Source organism: Coturnix japonica, chromosome 13, assembly GCF_054131305.1.
Source record: "Coturnix japonica strain WE chromosome 13, WE-NBRP24, whole genome shotgun sequence".
Classification (NCBI taxonomy): domain Eukaryota; kingdom Metazoa; phylum Chordata; class Aves; order Galliformes; family Phasianidae; genus Coturnix; species Coturnix japonica.
Window position 1 is genome coordinate 12,686,971 of NC_140675.1, and position 12,580 is coordinate 12,699,550.

The 12,580-nt window shown below is 42.4% G+C and overlaps 1 protein-coding gene across 10 annotated transcripts in view; it reads right to left on the reverse strand.

The window, feature by feature from the left end:
- The window catches only part of TOM1L2 (target of myb1 like 2 membrane trafficking protein), a 49,695-nt gene that overhangs the window by 17,057 nt on the left and 20,058 nt on the right, over positions 1–12,580 (reverse strand). For 8 of the 10 annotated variants that reach the window (XM_015876851.3, XM_015876848.3, XM_015876847.3 and 5 more), the window contains exons 5-11: positions 9,718–9,852; positions 8,635–8,790; positions 7,785–7,901; positions 5,004–5,137; positions 2,556–2,604; positions 1,861–1,984; positions 702–819 (exon numbers count right to left, since the gene is read on the reverse strand). In XM_015876851.3, the coding sequence (XP_015732337.1) occupies positions 702–819; positions 1,861–1,984; positions 2,556–2,604; positions 5,004–5,137; positions 7,785–7,901; positions 8,635–8,790; positions 9,718–9,852 (833 nt within the window). The remainder of the gene's footprint in view (positions 1–701; positions 820–1,860; positions 1,985–2,555; positions 2,605–5,003; positions 5,138–7,784; positions 7,902–8,634; positions 8,791–9,717; positions 9,853–12,580) is intronic. The other 2 variants (XR_014934077.1, XR_014934076.1) reach the window with 1 other exon arrangement.

A 12,580-nucleotide genomic window follows, 5' to 3' on the forward strand; every position in this document is an offset into this window, starting at 1 on the left:
GGAGGCAGCAAGAAATAATATATGAAAGTAAATTACCTGAGTGGCTTTTAATGAATCTCACTTGCCAGGGATCAAAGGATTTCTTAATAAGTGCACAGATTTATTTTACATTAAAATAATTGGGCCTGTTAAATACCCACGAAATTGCCAGACTTGCAGCCCTAGAGATGCAAGCCCTACAAATATAAACAAATTAGAGACAGCATGGCAGCCAGTCAAGCTACACTGCCTTGACATCCTATGAGAGTCTCATCGTTGGGCCAAAGGGAGAGTTTAACTGATGTTAAATCTGTTTTCAAGCCCTTAACTACAGCAATTCAGCCGCCAAGGTTTATCCATGACCTTCATATGAAAGATGTTTATGTTCCTCTACCTTAAGCACTGGCCAGGTGGATGGGATGACAAGCCTTTTTGAGAGCAAAAGTAAATGCGAGTTTATTTCCAAGTTTCCAGTGAACTCATTAACTAAGACAATCAAGTAACATTACCCAGCCAGACTGCTCTGGCCAGCAGCAAGAACTTCCCCATTTGTTAATACTAATAAAGACCAGGATGATAAGGCCTGGATTAAAAGCAGCACAAAAACATACATCAAAACTAATTTTTTCCATCTGGAATGAAACAAAGTTGTTTGAGATCCGTGCCCTTAGAAAACAGTAAGGTCATGAATCAAACAACACTAAAGATAAACTCCAACATACTTCTTTCGCTGCTCAGCCAAGGAACTGCCTCTTGTCTGTGCAAACATGTCGAAATCATCACGAGGGTTACAGTGCTGTAGGGAGCTGAGTGTGCCACTGACACTGTTTGTACCCAAGTCTGCAAAAGAAGCAGATCAATGAAACAGTATTCCACATGCAAGCAGCACTGCCGTGACTGCATAGGCTGTAGAGGAAGTTATTAACAACACAGCTATAAACATCATCTAGTTAACAGCTATAGCACTGAGCACAATGCTGCCCAGGAGCTGGAGGCTGCCCATCATGCATTTCTGAAAGCAGAAATGGAGAGATTGTTTTATTACTCCTAGAAACATCACATCATAGCAATTCCTGACCAGGAAGTCAGCATCTGGCAATAGGTGTGCACCTGCTGCCAGTCTCACCCTGAGATACTTGTCATTCAGTGGCGCAGTTCAAAATGTGGGACAGGGATAGAATGTTGTCTCTCAGCTACTGACTGTGAAACCCACAGTTTCAGACTAGGTGATCTGATAGCAGCATGGTGTTGAAAGAGGCAAAGAACCTCCAGTCAAATCAAGCGATCACATAAGCAATTTTTGATTTGGTTTAATGTAAATTATCCATCGGTTTCATAGGATCTTTCATTCAAAGAATTCAAATATTATTTGCAGGAGAACAGTCCAGAATATTCACTGGATTCATCCCATAGAGTGCTAAACCTTAGCAAGAATAATAGTACAAGTTTTACCAGGACTAAAAACTTGGATCTGTCTCTTTTCCTTCATGCTCCCTTTTGGTTAATAAGCCCCTTCCTTCTGTGCCAGGCTGATACCCAATTACAAATCACTATAGGGCAGGGAAACGAGAAAGCCTTCCTAAACATGGAAGCCACACAACCAAAACTTCCTAAGGTTATACAGCAAAAGTAGAGGTGAGTCAAAAGGTGCAGAGTGAAAAAGATGTCTCCTTGTAAATCCCAACAGCCAGATGCAGGAAGAGCTTCCATCAGATGTTCTGGTCAGTTCAGGGACCTCAGCAATAGCTCAGACTTGTTCCTACACTCAAGATCTGCCTAGCTGTTCTTGCGTGCTCTTCAAGACCCACAGACTGGACAGGTTTGAGCAAGTCCATGCACTGCAGCCTCATGTTCATCAGCACTATTGAACCAGGTACTCACCAAGCCCTGCAAGCTGTGAAGAAAGTGATGACGATGGTGCTGAGTTTCCGACCATTGGGCTCACTACAGCTGGAGAACCAGGACCCAAATCTATTAAGTTATCTTCTGTCACCTCATTCAGAACCTGTTGAGACATAAAAACATTAAAAAGCAAGTTACAAGTGCTAGAGACTTTTTTTTTTTCCCCCTGCAGTACAACATTAAACACCAAAAAACTACATCTGCTTCCTAAAAAGACCTTTCCTTCCATACTGCCAAATGGACTACACTCCCTTGGATACTAAAGAGATTAATGTAGAAAAGAAATGGTCAGCCAGTAAAAAAAGATCAGTCTGACTGCTCAGGGCGGCAGGGAACTGTCCTGGAGGTCATCTATATCTCTTCAGATTTATCTCATTTGTCTGTGTCTTCCACATCTTTTTGCGCCAGATCACTGTGAACGTCAGAAGCCTGCACAGACTCAAAAGCAATCACAAAAGTCAATAGAGGAAAGAAAATCCATCAAGAACTGTAAACACAGAGATGTTTTGGAGCACTGACTTCCTGAGCTAGAAGTCTGCCACGTTCTTATACTCTTTTCCCTGTATCCACCATTAACCACCACAGGCAGGACACAGGGCTGGTCTGGTTTTATCTGATCCAATATAGCTAGTGTGGTGTAGCTACTAATACAATACATGGAGTTAGGTACTTACTCCGTTGCTGGCACTTTGTGTGGAACGTCCTGATCGGTATCGTTCAAATCTGTTTAAAAATAAAAATAATAAATCAAAAGGGACCATTAAAGTCACCAATAAACAATGAAAAATGCAAGTTTATAACGAAGTCATGGCAGGCTGGATAACGAACGCAGCTTTCATTGGTTCAAGAGAGATCCTCAGCAGATTTAACTCCAAGCTAGGACAAAGGGAGGATAGTTACAGAAGTTGCATTGTTGGCAATGTGGATATTAAGTTGCCTAATCTGATCTTGCAGCACACACAGGCCTGAAAAACACCGCAGGATTTTGTCTTTTGTTTTGTTTCCATTAAGTGCTTCTTGATAGACTGCTCTGTTAGCCAAGGGACAGAAGCAACTGCAGTAAGATTGATGCTCCCAGCTAAATAAGCTGAGCACCGCAGTGACTCTTACTCCCATTTAACAGCTCCCTCTTGCTGCACTACATGTAAATTAGAAGCAATACACATGCTAGCACAGCTCCACCTCAGGCAGCATGCACCAAAAGAAACAATGCTTAACAAAATCATTCCTTAACGCATACTGGGTCAGCTCAAAGATCATCAGAATCTATGCTCAAATAGGTTGGTGCTATCCGAGAATGAACAGTAATGAGGTTAGATAAAAACCCTCACATTTCTTAGGCCAGCCAAGACCTGGTTCCTTCTCTACTCTTCCCCACCCAGATGTACACCTGGGACCTCGAATACAAACTCAACGTGCATGAACTCAAAAAGCAGAGGGAACTACTTCCTCACAGCCTTCCTTATCGTTGTTTTTCCGAAGATCAGAGCTTTTCCTCATTCAAAAGTAGTAACGTTACCTCTCTATTCAGTAAAAAATAAAGATACTGTGGGTTTTCTCTCAGCTGAACAAAAATACAATGGAAAACTGCAAGCAAACTAAAACATTTTCATAAAGTAACAGAGGAAAACGTACATCTAAAAGGCAAGAAAAACAAATTCAGGCCCAAATTTCAATTTTAGGAAACCGTGGGTGTCTGGTGTTGCTGGAAATCCAGTTCCCTGAGCTGGAAACCTGGGACACCTCCCACCTCCCATTTCTCACCAGCAGGCTGACGTACCACACACGTTCTTTTACATCCAAAGCTCCACAGCGACGGCCAGAGCTCCTGCTAGAATCACTGAAAGAGCTTCAGACCCATAAGAGAAATCAACGTGATGAATGTGGAGCTTTTGGAACAACAGAGAATTGGAATTTATTGAAGCACTCAGACCACCGCAGCTATTCTACCATAAATAGCTTGCCAGCACTGCTCAGCTCACCTTCCAGCATATAATGGTTACAAATACATCAGCTACAATCAGCAAAGCTGCAGATGGAGTTAACACAGAAAAAAACCATATTCAGGGTAACCAAACCGAGCCTTAGTGATTATTACTCTCTGCCCCATGTTGGATCACGCTCACGCATGAAACACGTACCATTTCACACAGAAAGTCAGCGTTCGTTTCAAAGTTTGCCCCAATCTCCTGTGAAGGGCTAAATCAAAGGCAAAATTGAGGCCACTGAGTCTTCTTTCCAGCCTCTGCTGTGACAGCACAGATTCATAGATCTAGAGTCTAATTTATTTTTAAAGGCTTGAGAAACAAAGCCTTGTGCTAGGAACAAGGAACAAAGGGTGCTCTTTAGTGCATCGCTCCCCAGGCCTGTCATTAAGGGGAAGATTAAACTTTCCCAAGACTGTCGTATCACGTGTCACTCCTGCAGCAGATGTGGCTGACAGCGCCTTTGTCTGACGTGCTGAAAGTCCTGTGACCCACGTCCCGCCCCTGGGGATGATGCCTGAACGTCGACTCTTCAAACCCTCCGTTCTGTGCATGCCAGGCCTTTTCAAGATGTTAAGCATTATTTTAAAAAAAACAAAACCCTTCCATGCATGAAGGCTTCGTGCACATCAGGCAGCTCCCCTCGCACCAGAACTGGAAGCAGGGAGCTCAGAGATCAGAAGACAGAGAGCTGTCGGGAGCCTCCCCAAGCCAGGAAGCAGCACAGGCATTTCTGCAGAGCCTATGTTAGGAATTGGAACTGGCAGCTGGGGCTGTGCTGTTCTCATTCCCTGGTTCCTACATTCATACAGCAACACACGGTAGGAACTTAAAGACTCAAGTCTCTGCTGGTTCAAAGAGTGTTGCACCACACTGTCCTGCATTTTACAGATATTCTCTACAAAAATCCAATTACAAGGACAAAAAACAACCAAACAAACAACATAATAATAAAGAAACAACTTACATGGGAATATTATAAAAAAAGACAACAGAAAGATAGAAAGTGCTTCCTGTGCTTTGGTTTTCTACGTTCTGTTATGCTGGCCCACTGGACCAGACAGCCACCTTCATCAACTGACCTGCAGGTGAAAACCCAGAATGAATAGAAACAGTAGATGGAAAAAGGTGTCTCACCTTTCATATCTGAGGAAGACATTATTTAAATCATCGTTCACATGCAGCAGCTCCTCTGTGACTTCTTCGTTGGACACTCGTGAGATAAGCTCCACAATTCTCTGCTGCATGGCTCTACAGGTTCGGTTCAACTCCTATGAGGAATGCATTGTGCATATATATTCTGATAAGCAGCCAGCAATAAATAGGTTTTGTTGAGCTCTGTTCACAGCCAAACATATCCCACAGCTGAGAAATACTAAGACAAGTCTATCTTTGCATGATTAAATGTCACCCAAAAGCACATCTAATCAAACATGCCCTTCAAGAGGCGATGGCACAGAACTTTGAGAGCCTATTTACAATTCAACATCCTGATTCTTCTTTAACTCTGAGCACTTCAGAAAATAAATATCTGTATTTTAGCGATCTTCTTTAAGAACAAAATATGCTAATACAAGAGCTTTCCAGATGAGTTTTCACTGAAAACTCTGTGTCTGTTCCCCTTGACAATACCATTCACAACAACTAGAAGATGCATGTGGTGGAACAAGTAGGGAAAGTTCATCAGGGTTTTGCAGCAGGAAGACATGGGCAGGGGATACAGAGCTTGCCATGTATGGAATGGATGAGGATGAACATACAAGAAGTAGGAGCATGAAAGGATGAGCACCCCCCCCCCCAGTCAGTACTGAACTACACACAGAAATGCTCCCATCAGGTGAGACAAGAGACTGCAAAAAGGCAGTGAACAAATTAAAAAACAAACAAAGATCTAGGGCAAATGGATTTGAGTTTGCCTAAAGGGATTCTCATGCTTCCAGGACATCTCTTTGATCACCAATTACCAAGTAAATTTAAAATATATATATTTATAGATATTTTTTTTCACTGCTGTTGGTCTGAAAGGCCTCGAGACCAAAGGTCAAAGCTGGTATGCTGAGGAGGAACTACAGGAAGAAACGTGACATATGGCATGGCACCACTCATTAGACCCATGGTTTTACTTCAATGGGCGCTGACATTTCAACTAAAGCATGTCCTTCCATCATCTTCCACCCCCCAGCTCCAACTCAGAACAAAAATTTAGCACTAAACAAGGATGACTTGTTAGTACACAACCTTTGGGATGAAAGCAAAAATGCGTTTGTTTTCCTTGCATGGTCTGACATCCTAAGCTCTGGATAAATTTCACCTAGTGCAATCCAGCTGCCTTAACAGCTTGAGGAATGTGTTCTCCAATGTCAGTTTTGATCCCATCACTTTAGAAGCAGATTGTGACATTTCAGAGGTTTGTTTGCTGCCTTTCTGAGAGGGCTGACAGTACCTATCTATTCTGCTCAGAGCTGGCTCTCTAGCAAGCTGTTTACATTTGATTGTTGGAGAAAATGTCAGGAATTATTTAAGGAGGATGGCTATATAAACCTCAAAGCAAGGAGTTCTCACATGCAGCACCCAGCTCAAGGCTTTCAAAAGACCATCCATCCTTTGTCATCAAAAACAGGTTCTCACCAGCTCTGTGATTCAGATTTAGGATCCAGCAGTTGAAGGGAACCAGTTGGAATAGAGAATCGCTGCCGTCGTTCCATTTTATGATCAAGATCTTTAACCTTAAAGCTATGCTGTAAGGTTATGCTGTCAAGATGTTGGTAGTTGTTTCTGAATGTAAGCAAACCATTCAACGTTGTTTTGGTCTGTCATGGTTTCCTGGAAGCTTCTTTTGCTTTGAGCTGTCCAACCCAAATGGGCAGTAAATGAAAGGCTCTTTATCACAAAGCCTCTTGTCAGCTGCCATGATGGCTCTGAGACAAACACACAGTACAGCTGCATGGGAGAGACCAGTTCTTGGATTGATTTCAAACTCTGATGCATCACAGAGAGCAATTCCCTGCCTTCCTCCAAATGTACTATTGTGGGAGCCCATCCTCCCTGCTGGAGGATCAGAACAGCAGCCTATTTCTGAAGCTATGAAAAGGCACGTAGCATGGGGAGGGCAGTGGCTGGATGCAAGCTCACTGTATTCCTCATCTTTTTGCAGCTAGTTCATATTAACTTTCTTAGTCAAGGGAACCTCACTACCAAAGGCCTGGAGAAGTAGCTCTGAAGCCTGACCTGTGAGCTCAACATATTGGTTTTTTTTTTTCTTTCAAAATAACAAGCACAACACTGGATTGAGATTTCCCAGGAAATAAAACTCTTCTGATTACCCCGTCAGGCCCTGTGGACAGCGTGAAACTTCACCTCAGCTCCTGCCTTAAGCCACTGCCTTCAGGAGAGCCTACAGCACATCTGCTAGAAAGAAGTTCATTTATTTCAAGTGGCAGAGAATGCACAGACCCTTGGCAATTCGTAGTCCATCTGGAAACAAGGAATGTTTTTTTTCCTGTAACGCCAGGAATGTTTTCCTACTGCACACTTGATTGTGGAGGACTTGAAAGAAGGAGAAATGCTCACTACTTAACGAGCCAATGGCAGCTCTAAGGTGTGTTATGGTAAGGAAGACTATATATTCAACATAAGGAAAAAAAGCAACTAGCAACGTGCACAAGAAAGCAGTGGAATGGGTTTCAACAGAAGTTAGGTAACCCTCATCACAAGAAGCTTTATCAGATGAAAAACATCGAGAGATGAGACTAGCTGGAGTCAAGTACAGCCCACATTCATTACATAAACCAAGCAAGCCACAGCACTGAAGGGAACAACAACAACAAACATCCCACCCAAAAAAAACCCAACAAACAAACCTACAACCACCCTCAAGCACAGAAAATATCAGAATTGTACTTGCTAGCAAAGCGTTACCTGGAGTAACTCAAGGTCTGAAGAATCCTCTTGTCCAGGTACCATTTCTGTCAGCATTTCAGACATCACTTTGGTATTCCCACGAACAATATCCAGTTCACTGCGCAGTCGGGCAATCTATGTTAGGGTAAAAAGACAGCAAAGTACTGCAGAACCTCGTGGGTTTAACTGATTTTAGTGATACCTCTGATTCTCTGTGACTTGATATCTGAGGCTCAGTATATTCTAGTGAGGGAGAAAGGCAAAGTTTCACCTAGGAGAAAATTTTAGAAGTAGCAACAGAAAAAAGAAACAAACTCTGTAATATCACAACACAGACAGATGCGCTATGCTTGTAGAGAAGGGAAACAATTGAAAACAGTGGCTAAAACCAGATCTTGGTTGCCATGTACCTTGTGTTTCTTGCTCAAATGTGAGGAAGGATATACACTTTTTGAGCAGGATCTTTGGCTGCTAAGTATTTTTTTTCTTAGCACAGAGAAAGGATGATATTATATTAGGGTATCCTGAGGGATGCAGGCTTAAGTCCTTGTTAGAAAGACTTACTGCATCTGCAAGGCATTTCGTGCCTCTAAAGGAGTGTGGCTAGTGGAAAAACTGCTTACCTAGAGCACCACTGCTGAGTGGACTGGTGCATCAGACTGTGAGATTTCATAACTGCTGTCATTAGGAGGCCTCACATACAAATCTAAACCCTAGCTTTTGCAGTACAATATGAAGAAAGATTCCTAAGTAGAACCAGACCTACGAGGCAATCAATGTTAGAAGAGTGAAAAATGAAAGTTCCTTTGCAAATTGGTTTCTAATTTGATTTGCTGAGTCTCACTCAAAAGAATAATCATCCCAATACCTGTTCAGAATTGGCAGTGATGGGGCCAGTCACATTCAAAGCTGGAGCCTGAGGAGAATATGCAGTTGGAGAAGGTGAAGAGTAAGAACTGGTGCTCATCCTTTGCTGAGACTGTGAATTGTGCATATTTGCTGCAGGATCAACTTCAGGAACACTCTGCCACATCAGAAAGACAGTAGTTCAAAAACTGAATGGTGACAGCACTTGCTTTGTCAGCAACCTCAGGCCAGATAGACTCAAATATAGAACATAATTGTACCTTGTGGAAAAGGTCAGTGCAGTTACGAGAACAGACTGGCAGGCCAGCCCATAAACAGACAGTTGCAACCAAAATACACACCCATGCTTTTTGACCCAGGCCACGTGTACTTAAGTCTATTTATCATGAGAAGTGAAAAGCAACATAAAAATAAGAGCCAAAGATAAATAATTATAAATAACTTTAAACTAGGAACTAAACTGTAGGCTTACAAGAGATGATGTGATAAATAGGTACTGGATTTAATTGATCTTGACACAAGGATTGTAATCCTTCAGTTCTGATCATTTGCATTTACCACTTCAAAGACTCATTAACTTTTCACAGTGAATAATCAGAACACCTGTGATCATTAAGTTCCTTCCTAGCAGTAGTTTTTGTCAAGTTCACAGACATAAGTTTTCAAAGGTATAAAGACCTCAACGTTACCATGGGATCAGAGGGAGACTCAGAATCTGTTTGCCCCTAAAAGATAGGCAGGCTTTGGTTCAGGCCTATTACCAAGAGAAACAAGTATAATGTTGAGAAAATGAAGCAATCTCATATACTTAAGGTCTCTCTCTGAGAATTAGCAGCATTTACGTGGTGGTTTTGTAGTATGAGACAAGTGTACAAACCTCCAAACTCCTCTCAGACTGATGTTTGACTCAATGAAGGAGATTGCACTAACTTACCAGCCTGTCACAATGCAGCTGCATTATGCTTCTGCTACATGCCCCTTCCAAGAGTGAGAAAATAAGCCAAGTACAAAGAGATGGGAGCAGAAAGAAGAGTAGTTACCCAACTGTGGAAAACAACCCCAGCATTGCAACACTGCAGCTTACCCTCTGTGGTGTGTGTATTGGAGATAAAGCATCGAGATCTGCCATGGGAAACTCTATGCCTTTCCTCTTAAGTTCTTCATAAATGTGCACTACTCCAGTTAAATCAGGGCTACTTCGAAAGGCATCGGCCCAGGCCTGGAAAACAGGAAGGATTAACCACTGACATTCCCAACAAAGTTCCTTCTCCATCATGACCTCAGATACTAACCACATGCACATTTCAGCCTCAAAGGGAAGCTGTAGCCATTAGACTTGGTCTAAAAGATCCCGTAAATGTTACTAAGACAGTCATATACACACTTTATATGAGTACATCATAGCAACCCAGTGCACAGTAGCTCTGTATAACCCCTGTCATCATCAGTCTGTAAATGCAAATGAAAGCTCCTTCCAGTCTCCTCTCCTTAGCACTGACTGTAGGCTGATCTTTTCTTCATGTCCTGTGGTCAGTGACCCACCAGAAAATTAAAAACATAAAAAAGATTAAATCAGTCTAAGCAGAATTCATGAAGTCACATAATCATCTCAGGTAATTAACATTGTGAAACATCCTCATTTATGGCAGAAGGAAAAACAGCTGTCAAGCTTTCTTCAGCATTTTTTTTAGACCAAACTTAAATAACAAGGGCTGTTTCTGAGGTTCGTGTATCATGAAACATGCAGTCCCACGAGCAGCAGAACTAACGAAGCCTGTATTCTTACAGAGCATATCCAGCACTGAGACAGCCCAGTGTGCCAGAAAGAACGAGTTTAAAGGGAGAATTTCTCACAGCCAGAACACTCATAATATCTCTCCTGCTTGAATTCTCCTCTGTCTTCAATTCACATTTGAGCTTTTCCTTCACTGTACGCAGTATTACTCCTTGCCAGCCAGGCTCCTGCCCTCACAAAGCTTTAGGAACACAGTACCTTGAAAGACTTCTCCCTGCTTTCACTTTTGCTGGAAATTTGCCACATATTAACAATTTAGGAGAAGGAAAAATTGCAATATCGTGACTCACTTAAAAATGAAGCATTCCCCTGAGCCCCCATATATGTGATGCAGAATGCCGGCTCCAGAACTGCTGCGAGACGTGTGTGGGCTCTGACCTTAATTCAGTCATCATTTTTACACTAGTTCCTCACTTATTTTTATTTTAAAACCTATTTTTAACCACTTTTTGTATCAGAGAGGGGAGAAATCGAAGGTAAAAAACAAGATAAGAAATAATATTTAACTTGTATTCCTACTCTGTTCAATTCTAAGAAAGCATCTCCTACGATACACACTCAGGAGACAATCCATTATCACTTGCAAGCTAGCAGTTTCGGATTTGCTTCCTGGTTAGAGTAAATTAACTGCATCTACTCCTCTGGTGCAGTGAAAGTCCTAGCAGTCCTACTGAGCCATGGAAACCAGCTCCAATTGCAACAAGCCATTCTGCTTCCTTGGGAGTGACCTTTGAAACCGTCCCTGATTATCACAGAGACATTTACTGCACAAGTAACTCTACCCTTGCACTGCCTTTGCATTTTCAATTTACATAACAAGTCATCTGAATGATGCTTCTACATAATGGCGTTTCCCATTTCCACTCTGCGCAAGTAGGAGTGAAAAATGTTCGGCAAGGGATGCTCTATTAAATAATCACTCAGAAGAAACTTAGAAGCAAAAGTCCCCAGCATTTCTTAGTACTGGTTTGCTCAGGAGCATGGACTAATGCATCCCTATTCCACTGGCTTCCTATGGATCTTTTGGAGAGCAATAACGACAGCGAGCTCACTTATCTGCACTCTGCCTTTCTTATGCATTCTCTCTTTTGCAGCTCTTCCCTGGAGAAACGAGACACTTTCATTTGTACTCTTCAGCTGCCCGCACTGGGACCGTTATCTGCAGCAGCATGTCTCGTAGAGGTCACACGAAGGACTGGGCACTGTTGTCCTAAGCACTGTCTGCACATGTTGTTAGACAATCCCTGCTCTAGACAGCTTACCATTCAGCCAGGCAGAAGGAACATTAGCTCTGTGTTACAGATAAGGAGCTGAACAGAGAGCTCAGGAGACTTGTCCATTGTCCAAAGAAGCGTATGACAGGGGTGAGATTGAATTCAGATCTGCAAAGACTTTGGGCCACACAATCGAAGGATATATTTTGGGATGCTGCTGTGCCCACTTGGCACCTCACCATGCTCAAACAGGTGAATAAAATACTATTGCAAATCCAGCCCCAAATCAGTGACTATCACAAGGCAAATTTTCCAGTATGACACTTTTTAACACATGTTCCCTCAAAAGAATATGCCGTACTGCTAAAAGTCTCCCTAAGCCTCACCTTTGGTGACCAGCAGGAAGAATAGTTCCAAGGTCTTCTATAGGGATAAGGAAGGATAAGCAGTTGCTAATATATGCTAATTCATGTACACTGAGAAATAGGTTGAGAAACTGAGACACGAGATGCCCAATGTCTCAGAACAGTCAAGTCTCTAGATAAGGAATTGCATGGCAGCTTTATCTGCTGATGCTGTGGGAAGACCCAGGAGTACAAGAGCTATATGGCTGAAGACATATGCTGTTTGTACAGCTTTATTTTCATGCTTCCAAGTCTGCTATTAATCCTCACATTTCTGTTCTTATTAATTCTCTGATATCGAACAGTAAAAAGCCTACAGAAAGGGATAAATGTAATGTTTGCAGAGCAGAGCTGAGATCAGCACCCCTGGCACTACAGAAAGCTCAAAAGAGCAAAGTCTGAGCATAACAAAGTGGTTATGACATGCAGGACGCCCTGGGTGCAACATCCATAGGGCAGATGAGAAGAGAGCATGCACTTCCCTGAACTCATCAGGCAATCTGGAACACAGAGTGCCCTACCAGCCCCACCTAC